Raw genomic sequence first — 21397 nt, 5'->3', positions numbered from 1 at the left:
TATAATACCTATAGGTTATTATTTATTATACATTTATACAATTATTAATCAATACATATCATTATACATTTATACCGTTCGAATTAAATCAAATGTAATTATTAAAACAAAATTGAAATTTCCTATGTATACCGTGCAATTTTAAAAAATAATAAAACAAAATAATTTTAATTTCTATTTATTTCTCGTGGAATTTAATACAAACGCGATAGTGATACAACATACCTATAAAGAAGAATGAAATTACTAACGTCAGTACAATTATATGTATATTCCTACTGATGTATGCAAATATTTAATTTTGATTTTGATTATTGATTATTCGAGTTGGTTGTATATTATTATTATTATAGGTACAAAGGTTAATATTATGATGTTGTTAATATTATCGATTGGCATGAAATCGATTTCGTCGACTTGGTTTTTTAGAATGTCATTAATAGTAGATAGATATTATAATTACACGTATACGCGTGGCAAATCTGGCACCTAATCTAAATATGAACATAATTATTAATTATTTACTATTGTTATAAGTTTATAACCTATAATTAATATATACGGCTTTCGCGTTCGTAAACACATACATTATTATACGATTATACGTAACAATGATGCGTGTACAGTTGTTATTTTATCATTATTTGATTGTGTAAATATTTTTTTCGTTCCTTAATAATTCTGTAATTCTTTATTTGTTTGTGTTTGTATTATAAAATATTCAATTGGGACAATGTAAAGAATGCATTAAATTTGAACTTAATGTTTAATCATTGTATACGATGAAAACGATTCTGAGCAAAGACCGTTTGTTTAAAATGTTCAATTTCCAATTTTGTCGACATTTTGACCAACTTAAAATGTCTAAAACAAAAATTTGACTTAAATATTTTTGATACGTTTTTGTGACATAATCGTTGTATTTAATTGTCAAGTGTTAGATATACTTAAATTTCACATTTTATGCATTTTTAACTACGATATAATTTTCAAATTTTTGTCATTTTAACGGTTTTTGTGGTTTGATCTTATGAGCACAATTTTTTTAACAGCACCACAAAAATGTAATTACGAATATTGATGTTGACGCTTTTTTGCATTTTACGCTCATAATATGTCGACGCTACGGTATAAAGGCCTCGAAATTGTATTTTTTGCATGCACTAATGTCGACATCGTCGAGTATATAAAATAATATTTTGATATGACTTGCCAATGTGAATCGGCAATAAGCATGGCCGTATCTAGAAATTTTTTCGGGGAGGGGGGGTCCTAAATATGTCTATTGTAATTTTATTCAACTTGTTATTAGGTTAAAAATAAGACAAAAAAAGATTTAAACTTCTTCTAATAAAATATAATAAAATAAATACAATTACTTCGACATCTATTGTCACCTTACAGTATACAAAACATAAAAAAAACAAAATAAAGAAATAAAAATAATAATGCACAAATACAATATCATATTTTAAACTAATAATATGCTCCTATCTTATTGTAGAGCAAACCGGTTTAACACTTCTTCGGGATTAACCGTAACATCTCTATGGACACTTAATAGAGCTAGGCCAGTTAGTCTTTCTTGTCCTGTAGAGTTCCGTAAAAATGTCTTGACGCGTTTTAATGTCGAAAAAGTTCGATCGGGAGTTGCTGTAGAAACCGGTAGTGTAGCTAGTACTTTTAATAGAAAATGAATATTTGGAAAAAGTTCAGGATTACAATAATTTAATGATTCTACAGCTGCATGTGGACGATCTATATCTTTGTATGCGATCCATTTTCTTTTCCACAGTTTTAGTTCTGAAGGTATTGAGTCAACATTTATAAAATCTGAATATAAACTAAAATCTGGTTCACAAATTGGAGGTTTCAAACACATTTTTGGTATTAATAAACACAAAGACGATAAAATCATCCTGTGTTTGTAAAATCGTTCTTCAAGTTGACTAATAAAATCATCATAGAATGGAATTGCAATCGCAACACGAAAATAATCTTCAGAAACTTCGGTATCCACATCAGTTTTATTATTTTTTGAACGACTTACTAATCTCGGTATTTTTATTTTTTCTTCCTCATTCACGGACATGAACAATTATTGTTCTGATTTATTGAATATTTGTTTGAAATTTTCATCAATTTTTTTTCGCATATCTTTCACTTTACTCAAAATGGTTTCAACATGTTCTACTACTGCACGAAAATCACATTTTACCGACTGCAATATTTTACACAATGTCAAAGTTAAAGAAAAAAGTGTGGTCGCAGTTATCATACTTATAATAAAATCACTAGTTGTTACACACTTATACAACTGAAAAGCTTTAGACGACGTTTCAATATCAACAAATAACTGTAGTTCTTCTAATGTTGCGACAATAGGTTTATATATTTCTGAAAATATAAGCATACCATCATCATTTTCAACCCACCTAGTCTCACACATGGAAGTTAATTTCGTCCATTTAGTTTGAGGAAGACATTTTTTTATTTTATTTTTCAACAGCTCAGTTCGTTTAGCAGATATTTTAATAAAATTTTCCACAGATTGTATCGTTCCAATACAATTACGAATATTTGACGAATGAGCAAGTGCTAAATGTAACGAATGTGCACTACAGTGGACGTAAAGTGCAGCGGGGTGTAGTTTTCTTATAACTGACCGTACTCCTTTAAAACTACCACTCATGGCTGCTGCGCCATCATAACCTTGGCCAAGTAAATAGTCGCAGGTTATACCAAGATTTTTTAAAGTATCTAGAATAACTGTGGCCAAATTTTGACCAGTGGTAGAATTTACCGGTACAAATTGTAAGAAGTCTTCTTTCAATACATAATTATTGATTTCATTTCTTTCAATATTGTCTAGATAACGTACACACAAGGACAATCATTCAACACGTGATACGTCAGCTGCCTCGTCGACTAATACAGAAAAACATTTTGCCTGATTGATTTTGTTAACTAACTGGTCTTGTATAATTTTTCCACATATATTTATGAAATTATTTTGAAACATAGGACTTGTATATGTAAAATTTAACGCATGATTCTCAATGTGATGTGTTAGATTTTTGTCTTCACACGAAATGCGCATTCTCAATAATGCTCGGAAATTGCCATCGTTGTAAGTAGGTTCAGAATTGTCTAAAGAGAGAGATCCATCATAGTCGCTATTACAGCGTAAAGTTATTTCTTGACGCCCACAAAGAATAATTGTTTGAATGATAGGAATTAATATCTTTCTGTTTTGATCAATTTTAATAGAATCAAATTGTTTAATAGTATTTTGACAGTTTTTGGAATAAACAGCAACAAATTTACCTGCGCGCGTAGCATTAGAATTGTGAAATTCTGTTTGACTATGTTCACTAAATTTTGCAATCGCTTTTTTCCAGTTATTAAAAGGTCTTATAACTAATGTAATGAGTCGTTTCTGGTGACTGCCTTTGCCACCAAATTTGCGACCAATTTTTTTGCGACCAAATATCGCGCAATATTTACAAACTGCACCTTGTTCGCCAATTTTCGAATAAACAACCCAAGGAAAACGTTTAATCCATCCTAATTGAAACTTTAAATTTTTTTTTAGATTTGTAGTCATTGGAAATTTGTAATTTTCGTCTGGTGACCAATGAGCAGTTAATAATTTAAATTGTATTTCATCAGATAAATTTTTACCGAAACAGTAGCCAATATCGTTGTCTTCAACTATTTGCTCCGCGTCCGATGTTAATATATTATTTTCGTTTGTTCGCAAATCTGTGTGTGAATGACTACATGATGGCGTGTCTATTTGTGGTAGAAGAATAGGAACATTATTGGTCTAAAATAAAGTTTATGAATTAACGTTTTTGTAGTTAAATTATTAGTTTAGAAATATACATAACATACGAAATAATAAAACGTACCTTAGGAAGTTTAGAAAAATAATTCGTCAGTAAATTTTTGTTCTCTCGTTTACTCATAATGATGAATTCAGTAAGACTATTTGACGTGTTTATCACAGTCTCGCAGACGGCGATATGGTATAATAATATATTTATAATTCACACAAATTTATATTATTGTTGTTGTTAATCGTCGCTGACCCCCGACCGGCATCGACGGCGGTCGTTGTCCATCAATAATTAACAATTTATTATCAGCACAGATTATTCTATTTAATACGCGCGTTAGTATAGAAGTCTGTGATCATTAGATGCTATAATTATTTTTGTATATGATACAAAACTGAAAACAGTCAATATAGTTAATTTAATTGAAGCTTTTTGACCGAAAATATCTATGTTGATATTATAAAAATTATTTTAAACATTTGTAAAATATCGGAGAAATTTCGGGGGGTACACATCCCTTGCCCCCCCCCCCCCAAGATACGGCCTTAGTAATAAGTAACTACCAACTAATTATCATTGCTGTTCGACGCACCACGTCATGCACACGCGTTATTATATTGTAATATTATATACTATGTACCTAAATCCGATTAATATCTCCCTCAACCAAACGTCTATAAACTGGCAGTACTGCACACACATGATACTTACATCACTTCGTGCATATTATACTTAGGACACGGGCACTGCACGAACTACACACGATGAGAGCAAAGCGTATAATATTATGATGCGACCCACGCCATTCCAGGGGTGGCCAATAATAACGTGCAGTGCTGTATAATATACTATTTTATACATATTTTATATTGCTATACGGTGTCCAGAGCTACAGGTATATTCGTGAAAAATAAATATAAGCGCGGTCGCCAAGTCGTGAATGTCGTTTTTACTCTATAAAGACCACGTCGCGTCGCCTCCTCTATTATACGCATACATATTATAGAAGACCAACACAAATCGATTTAATCTTTTGTACGTGGGACGTATATTATTATGTTTTTATTGATATGCACTCGAGTCGGGCGGGAAGTTTGTCTTTTTGACCACCCCTATACCTATGTTAAGTAGGTTCCTATACGGTGGTAATAATAACATTATAATAAACTAAAATAACGACGTGTTCACGCGATCACTATAATAGACGCCTATATATAGTATACAATATAGTACCTATATACCAAAAAAAACATTGGTAAGTATAATCGTTATAGACAGTGGCGCCGAAACAGTGGTAGGGGGGTGAGGGAGATGAAGTAATGTCCTCCTTGTATGACATAGAAGGGGCGAATGTATGATTTCGCCCCCCTCTACCCCCAAAAAATATATATAGATACATCACGATGAACAGCATGCCCCCCTCTCCCCACAAGAGTCAACAACTTTTCCTGCACCAGTGGTCGTAGGCAATATGCAGGATGCGACCGGTCCGAAAAAAAAAACGAATACGCCGAAGGTTACGGGTGGGTTTTGGTGGAGTTAGTGGTGGGGGGTGGCGTCCCGGTGAACGTCATATATGAGGAAGGGTTGTCGTTATTCCTATATACGTACGATAAAAGCCCCGGTGGGATTGACCCCCCCCCCGGTCTTAATTAAAGCTCGTGTAGTCGTATTATTACGCAACTTCCGGTGTACGAGCGTGCTGATCGCCGTCGACAGTTTGTTCGCGGACCACGGCTATTATACTGTGCAGCGATCGTTGTTGCGATATTTCACGCGACACGCGACGAACGCTGCGGAATAATAATAACGTTACACTATAGTTACGATTGATAACAATATTATTATAATATTATAATACAACGCGTTTTGTGCACCCGTGATATTATATACAGCGTAATCACGCGTACAGCATAATATAATGCAACACAATTGAATACACACACGTGCGGAGTAATACACACCGCGGAACCGGAAGACCGAGTCCGTTTCCATATTGTGTATAATATGTACAACTACGTTTTTTAGTCACATATTATTTCGTATCCGGCGCGCGTCGCGTTTTTTTTTTCGATTCGACGTGTCGTCTGCCTGCATATCGAATGCCGCCCGTCAGACTTTTATCTCGGACGGTTTCGTGACCGGTCATGTTATTATATTATATAGCCCTCTTTGTTTGGCGAACCGATAGCGAGTAGCGACCCATCATCCAATACACATGTCCAGAGTCCAGACTTGAAAATTATGCTAAAAAAAAAAAAAATATATCAAAAATCGATACTCGTTTTTTAATATTGTTGCGTAATTTCTGAAATCCACGAGCACAATACTATAGCTAAGAATATGAGGCCCCCGGAACTCCTATTTATTTTCACGAAAATACTCTCCCGCACTATATATTATATTCCTATGAAATGAGTGCCTACAACACGTTGTTTTAACGATAGTGCAGACGCAGACACAATATGCATATCGCACAATCGTACACTACTATTACATTTTACTGCGATAATCGCGACGATGATAACAATAATATTGTACTTGCATATTACCATAGAACATAATATTACAAAATACTTCGTGTTATACGCGTCGTTACTGGCCTTTCAGCTGATATAACCCCCGCCACCGCCGCAAGTCATGCAGTTAACAATATTTATATACAACATTGACACACACACACACACACACACACACACACACACACACACACACACACGCGTATTCTACAAGTACCTACATATTATTATTATTATAACGTTATTATATATTTTACATTCGGGCTTATACACAATCATCGATACATAATATATACCTATATCATGCTGGCAAGCCTATACACCGACGACATAATATCGCATACAGAAAAAACGTTATGGGCATTTCAACGATATTACACTGCAGGTACACCGTGATAATATTATAATACGGTGCAGTGTCTGGTGTCTACTCGAAATAATTGTATACACGAGTTTGAGATCGGTGCCGGCGGTGTATGCATTTTTTTGCAGTTTTTTACGCGATTGTTTCGCGCACAACAATGGTCGCGCGCACACGCCAATATTGTTGTGCAGGTTACGCGGCGCATTATTTATTGCGCGTACTTAAATGTAAACATAATAATAATAATAATAATAGTATAATGCACATTATTTTAAATTATACAATTGCAATGCGTTCTGTATAATACGCCTGCCCGGGCGCCCGGCAGCGTCGTACAGTTGTAGTTATACTGACTATGTGGAGACGTTCGAAAGCAGCTGCAGGACTGGCGGCTCGAGAAAAGATAAATATCGTGTGGTATTCTTTTCGCTAATGATACGCTCCGGATGTAGGTAGTGGCTGCTTTTTCGTAGTGTATAAAATAAAGTCAAAAAAGGTTATAATTTCATAAGATATTTAATAAAATAATAATACGCATACATGGTTATAGTCGAATAAACGTATAGTGCCAATATATAATATGCATTATAATAATTTCCAAATAGGTAGGTACACCGTATATGCACATTGCACGGAAATGGATTTGATACGAATTTTAATATTGAAAATTGAACCGATCTATTCATAACATTGCTATTTTATTTACGGCATATGATACATATACCGACGGTGACTATTATAAAAACGAAACTTCTATCATGATGCACATTCATCGATTTTAATCAACAAGTGAATAAACGTCCGTGGTTCGATCCCGGCCGATGGCAACATATTTTTTGAGTTATTTGCTATTTATTTATGATTTGTTTATCAATTGACAGAACATATTATAATATTATGCTCATTAGTCGTTATATTCATTAAATTATTGATTTTCAACCTATATAATAATTAAACAACAGCTTACATTGATGTACCGCATAGGTGCACCCATCTCCACGAAGATACTGGAAAATATTTGAAAAGTACTGAGAATTTTAGATTCTGAGCCGATCGAATATAAAATTTTAGGTATGTACGTGTGCGTATTATAGAGACACTAACATTAATAAAACAGTTATAATGAATATGATATCGGTGACCAAATATGGGTACGTAGATAAACTATAAGTCACAATAATATGTACATCAGATAATCTTGTTTTTATGCAGCGGAAAACTAAGTGTGTATATAATATTGTACATGATATTATAATAATATACGATCATAATTAATTCGCGTGATAATGACGTGAGTGAATAAAAATTTCTAGCCATCACTATTATTGTTATATTTTGGAAAACGAATGCATCTGATTTCGACAGCATGAGGCTGAAGCGGGTAAACGTACAATTTTCCAGTGGTATAAATAAATCGCGTAATTCAACGATAAGTTTCAGCTCTCCCTGTCGGTACCTATAATTATATACCTACCTGTATTATAATGTTGGGTGGCCATTCGCGAAAAATGTCGCAGACTCAGGAGCTGTGCGAAGACTACGACCACTATTGCGGCGGCGTTTGGAACAATGACCTAAATTAGCGCAGAATATAATAATATATTATTATTATGATATATTACCGCATATATACGGCGGCCCCGGTTTTTTCCAGTGCGGAGTCGTAAAACATCACAGGCGATTCACACGAGGATATTGTTTCGGGTCGCGGAGCTTTCGCGTGTATTATATTGTTTTTTTTTTTTTTTGTCTCGTATACGCGCGGGTATGTGTGTACGTGTGTACGTGTGTACGTGTGTGTGTGTGTGTGTGTGTGTGTGTGTGTGTGTGCAGTTGTTTTAAACGGAGGGTGGCGAAAATAAAATCCGGATTAGCTAACAGCGTTTGACGGCGGGGGTGACTGCGCACGGAGAGAGAGGAAAAAAAAATAATAATACAACCACTCTATATAACGCACACACGCACGACGACCCCTTTGCGAGCTGCAGCATAGTAGTAGTTATCCCCGTGGCCGCCGTACATATATATACATATACATAACAATATGAGCAAACAGTGACTTGTGGCATATTGTTTATTGGATAACATTACACACACGGAATCCTGTGTGCCGCCGCCGCCGTTTTCGGCGTCAGTGTGTGTGTGTGTGTGTGCGGGGATGGGGTACATAATATACAATAATGTGTATAAACGGACCACCGCCGCCACCTCGCACACACTCCATTTAAAGACCCTCCGCACATATTATATATGAAATGCGATTATGGTTGTTTGACTTTTTAAATGGTGTTTGTATTTATTATTATTATTATTATTATTTTTTTTTCTTCTCGTATATCGTTCCCGAGGGCTCTCCGCGCCGTTTTTGTGTGAACCACCGGCATTTCGGAAACGGAAACGGACACCTGCCCGTTAATATTATATATTGTTTATATTAAGCGGCGTCGGCGGCGGGATGGAAATCCAAAGGAAAAAAAAAATCGTAAATGGCAATCGCGGACGTCTCTTTTATAATAATGTATATGTATTAATGTATTATATGTACACAGAAGACGCGGCTATTACAGAGATGTAAACACACTCGGCGACAGATGTACATTCGAATTATGGTTATTGTTTGTACTACACCGCGTAGGTATATATTATTATATTGTATATATGTATAATAATATAATGTACCTATATGTATTATATACAATACGCTATACATATACGTCGGTAACTCGACCCGCGGACGCACTGCACAAATCTTTGCAATTATTTTGTCGGATATCTTTACGCAGCACTTGTCTTATATAATTACGCGCACAGCGAACCCTTCGTATATATATAAGATGATATATCATTATTCTCCTCGACGTAAAAAACAATATTATCTACTGTGATGTGACCGTGGTGTCGTGGAGATGCGACGATAGTGTCTCGCGGTTAGTTAACGAGGCTTTTGCGATACCGCAGTATACCACAGCCTAAATATAATATATTTGATAATTGATATTATCAACAAACGTCGCGGGTTTTAAAAAACAACTTAGTTCTATATTATGTGCCTATATACCAGACGTGGTTCCAAACATATTATTTTCCTCGCGGTTAGGTTATAGGTCTCGATAAACATTTTGTAACTCGCAACATTTTGTAACTATATAAGTACTTTTATGCGTCTTGGATAAACTGCAAACGCCGCAGACCAAACGAACGTTGAAAATTAAAATGATCGCAATAAAATGTTGAAATACATTTTTGTACTTTTGTCATACAGTACAGATGATACAGTCGAATCATCTCGCGGTTTTTCGAAGCTCAAGGGGAAAACCATAACTAATATAATTCTGTACCCCGGTGGTGAACAACACCATGTCAAAAAATAGTAATTTTACTTGACATAAGCATCCAAATGGTGTTCTTTGCCTCTAAAAAAGTGGAAATGGTTTTATTTTCCATAGTATTATTTCCGTATTAGTGTATTACTAATGATAACTGGACCTAGTGCCGTATACCTTTACTTAGAGCGAAAAATATATATAACAAGGACCCGGAGCTAACTCAATTTCTTAAAAAAGGACTTGTTGTCTTTTATCTCTGAGTACAGAATTTATATTTAATTTCTTTCGAGAAACACTGATAGAATATTATAAGCTATCGTCCAGTATAACGTGCCGGACACGTTATAAATCAAAGAATTTGTAGATTATTACGAAATCAGTAAAAAAAAAACAAGGGAAACCGATTTGTCGATAGGTACTCGCCGTATTATATATTTATATTAGACGTGGATGGTCGGCGTGCGTTCGATTTTTTTACTAATCAATCATATTTTAATGGTAAATCTGTGTTCGTGCGTATACATAGGTACGTTGCATATCATATAAAATCCACATGGGATCTATCGAGCGTATATACAGAGGAAACCGGTATTTCAATTATTATTATATTAATGAAAGAAAAACGATTACTGTATTTTTTTTTTAACGTAATGGGTCTCTCGCGCGTTATTATTACGTACCTAATATATATAAATATATAATGTGAAAGTATATCATATATAGCGTACCACTGTGCGCCACGTTATTATAGACGCCCGACGCCGGAGGCACGAAATATATTGTTGTTTTAAGGCGACAATGTCTGAGAAAACACAGCGATATGATTAATACGTTTTCTTTGTCCGGGCGACTATTAACGTGGAAATATTACAGTTTTATAATTTGAATAAATTGGCTTAACGACTCGCGTGCTAATAGAGGATAGCTTCTTCATTTTACGGGCTAATGAGATGCTTGGACTCGACGAACTACGACGCAGACGCAGACGCCGACGCCGACGACGACGACGATGATGATGATGATGATGATGTTGATAATGATGATTACGGTCGCTGTGAGGGTTGAAATTGTATATTATGTTATATATATAAAGTAAGTAATTCATATATATATATATATACGAAAAAGAAATGCTGTTTAGTTTATTCGGTTAAAATTATTTAACTACTTACGCGTATGATATGATATTGGTACAAAGGAAAACACCGTCCAATTTCGAAGATATATACTTTTAATAATATTGTGTGTGGAAATAATAATGCAAAGTTTATCTGGACCTATGGGTCGCAGCTTTTCTTCTTCAGCTTACAGCAATTAATCATAAACATTATAATATACTATCCCTTAAAAAATTAAAAGATAAAATATGTACACCAAAGTAAATGTCGAGAATACAATGTAGGAAGAGTTCGAAGTAAAAACAGGTCTGAAACAAGATGATACATTGTCTCTAATGTTATTTAATTTAGCGTTGGAGAAAGCATTTAGAACAATTAGAAGCAATTAGAACATGCAGCCGAAGATAGGGTTAAAAATTAATACGGAAAAAACGAAGTTAATTAAATTACTAGAAAATGAGGAGGATCCGGACGACGAGGATGGAGTAGTAGTTTTTGATAAAGTTAGTGAGTTCTAGTATCTACGTTCCACGCTGAGTGTGAAGAATGATTGGCCAGGTGAGATTTGAATAAGAATAGCAAAAGCTGAAAGGGCATCATTCGCGCTTAGTAAGTTTCTAAAATCAAAATGTTTCTTTAAGAAAACAAGAGCAAGGTTGTATACGGCAATAATAAGACCTACGTTAACCTATGGATTCGAAACCTAAACGACCACCACCACGTGATAGTGAGAAAAGAGATGAAGAACAATTTGCGGCCCTATCTACGATAGCAGATCAGGTACGTGGAGGAGAAAGTGGAGCCTCCAATACTGCTGTTCAGCGGCTTTAACTGAACCAAAAACCATTGCTGTTGTTGAAGAGAAACCTAAACAGAAAAGAAAACATATATTTTGAGGTACCTTTGAACGTTTTTTTGGTTCTAAAATCACTTTCCCGGGTCATAATTAATTTACAAAAAACGCTACTCGATATTTTTCTTCTACAAGGAAAATCTATTAATCACAAATATGATTTTGTTGATAAATAACCATAACAACGAAAATCTTCAGAAAAATCGGTCAGAAACAAAAAATCGTGTATGCAGCCCAACTACAGATTTTTTATTTCTATAGGATTTTGCAAAATTGACGATTTCGCGGTCATGGTTACTTATTAACAAAAATATATTTATGATTCGCAGATTTTCCCTGTAGAAGAAAAATATAGAGTAGGGTGCCATGGTTATTTTTCCTATAGTCTTAAAAGATTCGGAATAAATATCGGTCAAATTACCAACAATTCTAACTATTGATTTGTTGTAGGTATACCTATTTTCTCATCTAAATGGCCGAAACCTTAGTTTTTTTATCCTTTGACGGATCGAATCCCATGTAATAATTATTATTTTAGGCTCCTGCTGCAGTCGTGGCCGACGCCCGGAAAACTGTGAGAACTTTTACGATCGCACCGCACGCTTTCCATTCAAATACATTGTACACTGCACAAGGAGGGGCCGTTTAAAAACCAAAATCTGACTATATAGCAATATGATATAATAAAATACGCTCGCGAATATAAAAAGCCGTCGTCGCACGCGTCCCGTGTTTGTTTTTCCCGCGCGCCACAAACGACGCCGAACGTACATATTATTACTATACATGATCTCACTATATGTAATATATTATATTATTACTATTATTGTTTATTGTACACGATAATAATAATTACCGCCGCCGCCGCTCCCATACCCGATCGGGTTGTGCAGCGCAGCAGTTACCGCGGTATAATACAATGTTAAAACGTCGTTTATATTATAATAATAATAATAATAATAGTAATACGTGGACGCGATACGTAGTGCGTATTATACTATAATAATATATTATAATATGTATACATTTACCGCCGCCGCCGCCGTCAGGACTCGATCAATCATCTCCGCCCTCGCGCCCTCCGCCACACGCGTGTACCAAACGTATGTGCAGACCATAACATGTAAGTACGACATTATATAACGCGCTCGTTTCATATACACAAACCATGCGGACCGTTTGGTTTTATTTATTTATTATTTTCATTTTCATTTTTTTTACTTTAGCGTCCGACGTCGGCGGGCACGTCCTAAACGTGTTCGTGTGCGCACATAGCGCGCATTTGCATTTTAATAACCGAATTATTATTTCTCGTTGTCCGACCATCAATCGTTCGGTTATTAAGCTGTCAATACCCGACGACGATAACCCCTTCGCAACGCATAGGTATATTATATAGTAGTAATAAGAATATGACGTACCGTTCTCTCGGCTAGTTTTAGCCGCCGCGCCGTTGTCGCCACTGCACCGCCACCAAAGTCTTCAGAGAGATAGGTTTAGATCATTTATTTATTTATCTTTATATAGTTTGTTAAATTTATATAAAATTATGTAAAACCATTTCAAAATCTTAAAATAAAATTTTAAATTTAATATCTTTAAAAATTCCTCAAAAATCCTATAAATCCTCTAAAAAATAAAAAAAAAAATAACTTTAAAATTAAAATTTGTTATTATAAGAGCGCTTGAATGGATTACAAAATTACTAGCGCATCGGGACATAATACTAAATCCTGAAGACATACTAGACATTTTATCAAAAAGAAAAAAGAGAGATGGACTTTCATGGATATTAATATAATATTATGATGTATGATTGTATGAAAGTTAACGAACAAGGTAGATAGCAGTAGCGGGCACAGCCTATGATTATAAAAACTTATATCCCACCCAAGAACCAATTCCTAATTACGCCACTGCGATTGACAGTGCTGCAGTGTGCAAATATTAATATTATAATAATGCGTACCTATCTAATTAATAATATATCGTTAACGAAAATGATATTAAATAATATGAAATACTCTGCTGCGCGGGTCGACCGAGGAAGTATGTCTTGCAATAAAATAATATGCGTACTCGTACGACTTATTTGTGTGTGTAAATAATATTATCGTACAGATTATACCTCACATATACAATAGTACAATACACAGTGGGTTGTAATGGGTATACATAACGATGAGCGGGGTACCAGCTACTTGTTAATGAATTTTCCGCGTTTTTAATTAACGCTCGCGATCGCACAAGGGAAACCCCGTGTAGGTACCCTTCAGACGAATATGCGACGATATCGTTCGATGTTTTATAACATACAGATCGATTCTATAATATAATAATAATATATCGTATATGAGTAAATATACATTTAAAGCGTATGTATTACACCGTTTGTTTTATAATTAAAAAAGTCGTGCCAAAACGAGTACGAGTCGACAACGCGTGTAGCTGGTTATTATTAATTAACCAGCATATTAATACGATTATTATTTTCGGCTTAGTAAATAAATTATATTTCCTGTTGGTACGATGTTTAATTAAAAGCGTATATCCAATTTATAAACACGGTGTTTTGATCGATAAACGCGTCACATTTTTTTAAGTGTATACGGTGCCGATTTTGATTATTCTATTTTGTAACTTTCATCCCTGTATTAGAATACGACCATTATTTCACGTTTTTATAACAACATTATCTAATAAAGATCAGAATATATTGTTTTCAAAATATTTAAAATGCCATGAAAACTTCTAAAAACCGTTACGACGGCTTGTCCACCTCTAGTCGTTAAAATAAATCCAGTGTGCTGGAATAGCGGTTGGACGGGAAGTTCGCTGCAAAAGACAGGAGCATAACTATCTTCTTTAAAAAAAAAAAAAAATGAAAGAACAACAAATTCACCTTATCCCTTATAAGGTTTGTGTAATATAATAGAGTCGTCAATGAACTAGCGAGCAGTCATCGGCCACTCGCGTGATATAATGTTAATAGTACATTGTACGTATACATATATGAGCTTTGATGTACGTCAGCCTTAACTGCTTCCAATTCAAACCGTAGCTGAAAGTAATCACACACTCTCGTATATAATATAACATCAGCTCGTTTCACGCGTGGCGTATACAGATATAATATATATATACGTATATGTTGTATTATATATGAATATATCATGTATATACATATACATAATGTATATGTATGTGCGGAGTAAATACGCGTGTCTGCTCGAACATTTCCCAGTCGTACACACTCCGGCATACACGTAGGTATATATCATTATTATATAGGTAGTACCTATATACGATATACCTACGATTTAATCACCGTAACATTAGGTAACATAACATCATAATATATTATTAACAATCACACACACACACACACACGCACATTTCAATATTCTTAAACGGTTTTGACTGACGCGCGATAATATACGTATAATAATGTATTATGGCATGTGCGTTTAATATAATATTAGGTATATATAGTTGTGTATAATATCGTAGATATCTAAATGTACAGGGCGGTTATATTCTTCTTTTTCGTGATACGAAAAATATCGTAGAAGAATTTTTGAACTTTTTTATCAGACACCTGACAACACGGTATTTTTTAATAATATTTCCATTGTCATTTGCCATCAATCGGTAAGGTGTATTTGATTTCTATTTTTCTAGTTGAAAAAGGAATTTTCAATTCCTCGCAGTTTCTACGATTCCCAATAAAAAAATTAATACTCTCCTTATAATATACATGGGTACCTACGTGAATACCCAGTATACCCTATACATATTTTGCGCGGTTCTTTTTAATCATCATCCATCATCACGTGTTGTACACGTCATAACATAAACGCGCATTGTGTGAACTTGTATTTGCTTTTAATACGCTTATACTCGTATTATACATGTGTGTGTGTGTGTGTGTGTGTGTGTGTGTGTGTGTGTGTGTGTGCTTAATAATGTGTATAATATATGTACATGGAACTATCGACAAATTATCAAATACACGCAAACGTATTATAATAAATATATATATATAACAATTCATCTCGGGATAAAAATAGGTACCTATACATGTGTATCGGGACCCGCCCATAAATTTACATAACAATTATTAATAATATCATAAGCCGTGATATTACTAATATACGTCGTAAAGGATATAATATTTAACACGCCCACCAATTTCATTACACGTGTCCGGGAAAAAAATCGAGAAAAAGGGGCTTGGAAAACACGATTTTTTTTTCTTTAAAGTAACAAACGAGTAATAATTACTGTAATAAAAATAAAAATGGTTAAACTCCCGCTCGCGTCTCTGATTAAAATACATTTTTTTACGCTAATACAGTGTGTTATAATATCAAAATAACAATATAATATTACGGAGAACAACATTTTATAATAATATATTATGACGGGTGAGTACTGCAATGTACGGATGTTCTAACTATATTGTTTGTTAATTTGTATTGTAAATTTGTATAAAAAGTAGTAATAACAACAAGACTTAATATAGGTTATGTAATATATTACCTACCTGCTGAGACTCTTCATCCACTTTGAACAAAAATATAGAATTCCATTCAGTACCTGCAGAAAAATGACAGACGTGGATGATAATATATGCGCATTATGCGGAGGTATTTAAATTTCAAATAAATCGTGTCCCTAGGTCGTAAACTGTGTGATACGCGTCTCCGAAATGTATCGATGATCGCGGCCGTCACGTGGCGGTGGCGGTTTAACGGATTTTTTTTTCGAAAAAAAAAAAGAATACTTTGACAAAACAAAATAAAACAAACACGGCGCGTCGAGGCGCGTGTGACGACGACAACGACGGCGGCGGCATCGACTGAAAAACAAAATTTCTGACACAAATCTGTTTGTCGTCATATATACATAATAAAAATACACATTATCATACGACCGATGCGTTCATTACTATTATCATCATATGTATTAGTATTATAATCCCTTGGCGGGCTGACTTATACGGTCGGCGGGGACAATGCCGAGCACGTGGCTTGCCGATCAATCACTCGCATATTCATACACGTCCCCGTGGTAATATATAGATATATTATATTATATGTTATTATATAAATTGTTGCCCGTCGAGCGCCTCCGCGAAACCTCCGAGTCTCCTCGCCGGGCGGGGGCGGTGGCGTATTAATATTACAATAGTCCGTATACTGCGCTTTATTGTACGCATAATAATAATAATAATAATATGTGTAAGCGGCGTGTGCGATATTATTATAACGACGATAATCGCCCCGGCCGAATTGTATACGATTTTATGCGCGTCTGCAGCAGCGAGCGCGTGTCCTTTATAAATAATAAATTATTTATAATACTATATATATATACACGACGGAGATTTAGCTCGCGATACGTTCGTAATGACATTGTGCACCACGTGACCTGACAATTAAAAGGTCCGGGTTTTAGTTTCTACAACTTACGGTATAATGACTTTTTGAAAAATCCACTTTTTACAGCTCTAGTTATCACGATAATGTAAAGCTATATTATGATTTACTGATTTTTGTAGCCTATCATTCGTTGTCGCGCACACTTAAACCTAAATGCTTTATTTCGAAGAGCCTTATAATAACATATATTTTTTGTCACGCCTGCGCCGAAAGTTTGGTTTTCGATAGCGGTTGAAACGTTGGAAAGCGTCCTTTTTCCGTCCAGCGGGCGCTAAAGTGGGAATCCCTAATAGTGCTGCGCGCGTATGCCCTGCACAAACAGTCACTGAAATCCTACTGAAACCCATACCACGGTCGTCGGTTCCTCACAAATTATATACTTTTTGTTACGTCTCGTAATCATGCATATTATAACCTCCATAGGTGACGCTTAAAATAAATAAAACCAAATCGTTTCTTTCATGAAATATATTGTTGTCGTATAATTATAGTTTAGTTGTTGCATAGATCCCTGCATTACCTTTGCCGTTATCGATGAATGCAGAGCCGTGACAAAAAATAGTATGTGTGGCTCGTGCGGGAAAGCAATTTCAGTCTTGGGCGAGGCCCGCATTTCGCCCAAGACTGAAATTGCTGGGTTGCCACACAATATACTATTATGAGTTAAATGTTCATTTATTGCTCTAGACAAATAATTATTTCCCAATCGTCGTTCAATAGCTAACCATAATAGACGCGTTGCAGACAATGTCTGTAGGCGCGCTGTATAATATCATAATAATATGCTTATGATAATAATTATCGTTCGTCTAAAACTCTAAACGACTAGACGTTTTATGTTACTATAACGCGCATTCCTTTTCGATTAGCGTTTAAAATTTTTAAAATACTTACCTCGAATTAGTGAAATATATTGATTATTTTTTTTATAATTTACAGAGAAAAGTATAAAATTTACAACAATTTATAGTATGAGCAATAATACAATAATCATGCTACCAGCTACTAATAAACTCAAAGAAATAAAGAAAAAAATAAATAAATGACATACCTATTAGTTGCAGCTAAATCCTTCTCGTTGTTCAGACATTATATCGATAAGAACAAGAATTGGACACACCAATTTCACGTATATACACATAATTAAACATTTAAACACAACCTCATACTGTAATCAATGTGACGAATCCCTCACAATAAAACACATAGTCCTCCATTGCTCACTACTCGCCATCACGAGAAACATCCTCAACTATCCAATAAAAATGGCAGAAGCTCATCTTGTAAAACAGACACTATTTCACAGTTTTTTCAAGACCATCTATACCAAAATTTAAAAATAAGAAGAAATACAATGTCAACAAAAGAAAAAAAGGACTCGTATGTCCACGCGTACCATTACATAGTTTATCATATAATTATTGTTAGTTGATGTTAAAGCAAATGTAACTGAAGGGAAGTGACCCAATCGCTGAAGCCTTTATCCTTAATAAAAATAATAATAATAATAATAGGTACTATATTATGATAATCTTAAATTTTCCTCTAATATCACAACAAATTTATATATTTTTTTACAATGAAGTTTATGAGCAAATTATTTGGTAATTTAGAAAACATTTGCATGTTTGTATTAAGATACCATACTATACCTACCTACTATATTATATAGTTAATTATTATTTATTTTCCAACCTGTAGTTGTAGGTCCACGCATTTACCGGTCAGAAGACACAACAAATATACAGGATCTATTATCATTAATATATCAGTTATTCCTTATATTTTATATTATTACCTATTTTTTTTTTTAACCACCCGAAGGCTTTTTTATTATAACGATCAATGATCTTTAACAATACATTTAAGTACATTATTACCTATAACATAATATTATTACCGGATATTTTCTATTATAACAGTATACCTAGCAATGTTTTTTTTTGTACTTTTCATATGGTTTTTCCCTCGCCAGCTTAAATCATTACCCATGTCATATATCGTATTATCACGACAAGCATTATTGTTTTCCACCAATAATTACAATCATATTATAGTATACATAGCGTTATACCTACAATACCGTATTTACGCCGTTTGCCCGTTGACAAAAATACAAATACCCGTCACCGCGAAGGCGATGAGCGATGGACAAGACTTGTATAATATAGACCGACCCATGACCAATGGTTTAACGCATTATTCTGATATTCCGATATAGCGTAGTATAGGTAGGTACCTATATAATATCATAACGAATTCACGGGCTCCGGGTAACATGGATGATATATATATATGACGTCTGTATAATGTACAAAAACTAGCACGGGGTGAATACGTAATACACGTCCACACGGGGTTTTTTGCTCGTATTTTTTGTTTGTTTGTGTGTTTTTTTTTTTAGCTTTTTTACACGAAAATCCGAGAGATTTGGGACGTATATGATTTGTAGCCGGACCGAATAATGCCGTTTTGATCCGGCGGACGCGGCGAACAAAAAGAATACGTTATAATAAATTTACAATAAAAAAATAAAATAAAATAAAGAGGACCTCCGCGTCCGCCGCTGCTGTACGACTCTATACCGCTACCGACTAACCCGGGGACGTCAAACCCGGATATATATATGGATAATATATACGACGAATATATATATATATATAATATACCATAGAGACAGGTAAACGTATATATATGATATACTGTAATAAATTCGGCAACGGTATTTTCGATTTTATTTTTTTCATCCCACCTCGTACCGCGTATTTATTGGTAAAATAAATAAATATTATATAATATTATATAACAGCCAACTCCTCGTCAATACAATAATTATATTATTATTATATTTTGTGATGTGGACACGAGCAGCACGATCGTTAAAAATAAATAAATAATATAGTATAGATATTGGTGTAGTAGTATTATTGTAAGTATAAAATATATTATAATCTATATAGCCGGCACGACCTGCAGAGTAGTGAGACAGAGACGGGGATATAGTTCATCCGAGGAAATTAATTACAAGCGAGTAGTACCTATTTAATATAATTTTATGTTTTATACACACACACACACGTACTTATATGCGTTATAAGATTATATCGAGTCGATTATAATATTAAAATATTATTATTACATTGTATAATGCACGAGGAAAGGTTATTTAAACATCACGACGGATTCGATATATAGCCACCGCCGCCTCGATATTGCCCGGCTCCTGCTGCTCCTGGCTGATGGCTGCTACTCCTGCATCCGACGAACGGCGTCGTGTAATCTATCCACAAATGAGACGGTATTTATAATATCGTTATTATTATTATTATTATTATTTACAGAGATTAATAAGCTTATAATTACTCAGTGCGGGAGACGGACGACATAGCCGATAATTGAATGTGCGCCACGCCCGCGGTCCAGTCCTACGATACGGCGGCGCCGATACAGGCATACCGGCAGTATTATATTATATTATATTATTTTTATTATTATTATTATTATTATTTTTATTATTAGTTTTAGTATATTTACACACACAGCGGCATTTCTGATTGTAATTAAAAATCTCTCCCGCGCCGTTACACGATGGATTGGAGATTTAATTTTTTTCCTTGTCAGTCCAAGGCGCACATCGAACGTCCAACACGACGATACAAATTCTATGTTTGGAATTTGAGGATAGAACATTGTTGAATGTGCACGTTTATTTTTTAGACCATTAGATTTATTGCTAGGTTTTAACGAATAAAATATCAACATTTGCAATACAAAGTCGCATTGTATGAATTCAAATAAAAAATAAAATAATAATAAACACTTGAGTGAAGTATGAAGTAGCAAGTATATTTTGTGTATGTTATGTGCGTTGTATACTCAGCGTAGGTGCCTATGTATTAATAAGGAATAAACTAATAATAATTATGAAAAC

The 21397-nt window shown here is 34.4% G+C and overlaps 1 protein-coding gene across 1 annotated transcript; it reads right to left on the bottom strand.

Moving 5' to 3' along the window:
* Positions 1-1495: 1495 nt before the first annotated feature.
* LOC132952041 (52 kDa repressor of the inhibitor of the protein kinase-like) lies at positions 1496-4107 on the bottom strand. The gene is made up of 2 exons (XM_061024167.1): positions 4073-4107; positions 1496-1916 (listed from the first exon to the last, which is right to left on the bottom strand). Exons 1-2 carry the CDS (start codon positions 4105-4107, stop codon positions 1496-1498), a joined length of 456 nt encoding a protein of 151 aa, XP_060880150.1.
* Between the last annotated feature and the right edge of the window lie 17290 nt (positions 4108-21397).

Source organism: Metopolophium dirhodum, chromosome 9 (assembly GCF_019925205.1).
Source record: "Metopolophium dirhodum isolate CAU chromosome 9, ASM1992520v1, whole genome shotgun sequence".
NCBI classification, from domain to species: Eukaryota; Metazoa; Arthropoda; class Insecta; order Hemiptera; family Aphididae; genus Metopolophium; species Metopolophium dirhodum.
Note: the sequence above shows the minus strand (reverse complement) of the source record. Positions and strands in the feature narration are given on the sequence as shown.